Below are 955 nucleotides of genomic sequence, written 5' to 3' on the forward strand. Positions count from 1 at the left end.
CCAGCCAGTGATGGTGGGCTCCCTGACTGGGCGCCGTCCCAGCCAGTGATGGTGGGCTCCCTGACTGGGCGCCGTCCCAGCCAGTGATGGTGGGCACCTTGACGGGGCGCTGTCCCAGCCAGTGATGGCGGGTAGCATGGTGCCTTTCTGTGAACTCTAGTTTACACTTCCTCTGAACGCACAGGGCAAGTCCACCCGTGTCACCCCCCTGACTCCCCTCTCTCTGGCTCTCCAGGCCCAGCAGCACATCACCACGGACCGCACGGGCAGCCACCGCCGGCAGCAGGCCTACATCGCTCCTACCATGGCCCAGGCCCCCTACTCCTTCCCACACAACAGCCCCAGCCACGGCACGGTCCACCCCCACTTGGCCGCCGCGGCCGCAGCCCACCTTCCAGCCCAGCCCCACCTGTACACCTACACAGCACCCGCGGCCCTGGGCTCCACCGGCACCGTGGCCCACCTAGTGGCCTCCCAGGGCTCGGCACGCCACCCTGTGCAGCACACCGCCTACCCAGCCAGCATCGTTCACCAGGTGCCCGTGAGCATGGGCCCTCGGGTGCTGCCCTCACCCACCCTCCACCCGAGTCAGTACCCCACCCAGTTCGCCCACCAGACCTACATCAGCGCCTCGCCGGCCTCCACGGTCTACACTGGATACCCGCTGAGCCCCGCCAAGGTCAACCAGTACCCTTACTTATAAACATGGGGGGTGGACGGCGGCGGGGCAGGCTTTTTATACTGAACACCCTGCCGCACACAGACCGTGTGAACGGGGCAGGGGAGGGCAGGCGGGACAGAGGAAACTTGAACTAGGCGGTGGGACGACTCAAACCAGAGAAGAGAGTGTTTTCAAAGGAAGGGATTCAGGAGGAGGGAATCTATGCTTTTTATTTAAAAAAAAAGAAAGCGTCAGGAAAAGAAAACACACAGCCCTGTACCCAACTGGACCAGA

At 63.4% G+C, this 955-nt stretch overlaps 1 protein-coding gene across 1 annotated transcript in view; it reads left to right on the forward strand.

Annotated features, from left to right (window-relative positions):
* The window catches only part of LOC103207226 (homeodomain-interacting protein kinase 2-like), a 99,405-nt gene extending 98,702 nt beyond the window's left edge, over positions 1-703 (forward strand). Inside the window, exon 10 of the mRNA XM_007952789.1 lies at positions 236-703. Coding sequence (XP_007950980.1) covers positions 236-703 — 468 coding nt within the window. The remainder of the gene's footprint in view (positions 1-235) is intronic.
* Positions 704-955: the final 252 nt, after the last annotated feature.

Source organism: Orycteropus afer, unplaced genomic scaffold, assembly GCF_000298275.1.
Source record: "Orycteropus afer afer isolate SDZICR_OR568_19922 unplaced genomic scaffold, OryAfe1.0 scaffold00358, whole genome shotgun sequence".
Lineage (NCBI taxonomy): Eukaryota > Metazoa > Chordata > Mammalia > Tubulidentata > Orycteropodidae > Orycteropus > Orycteropus afer.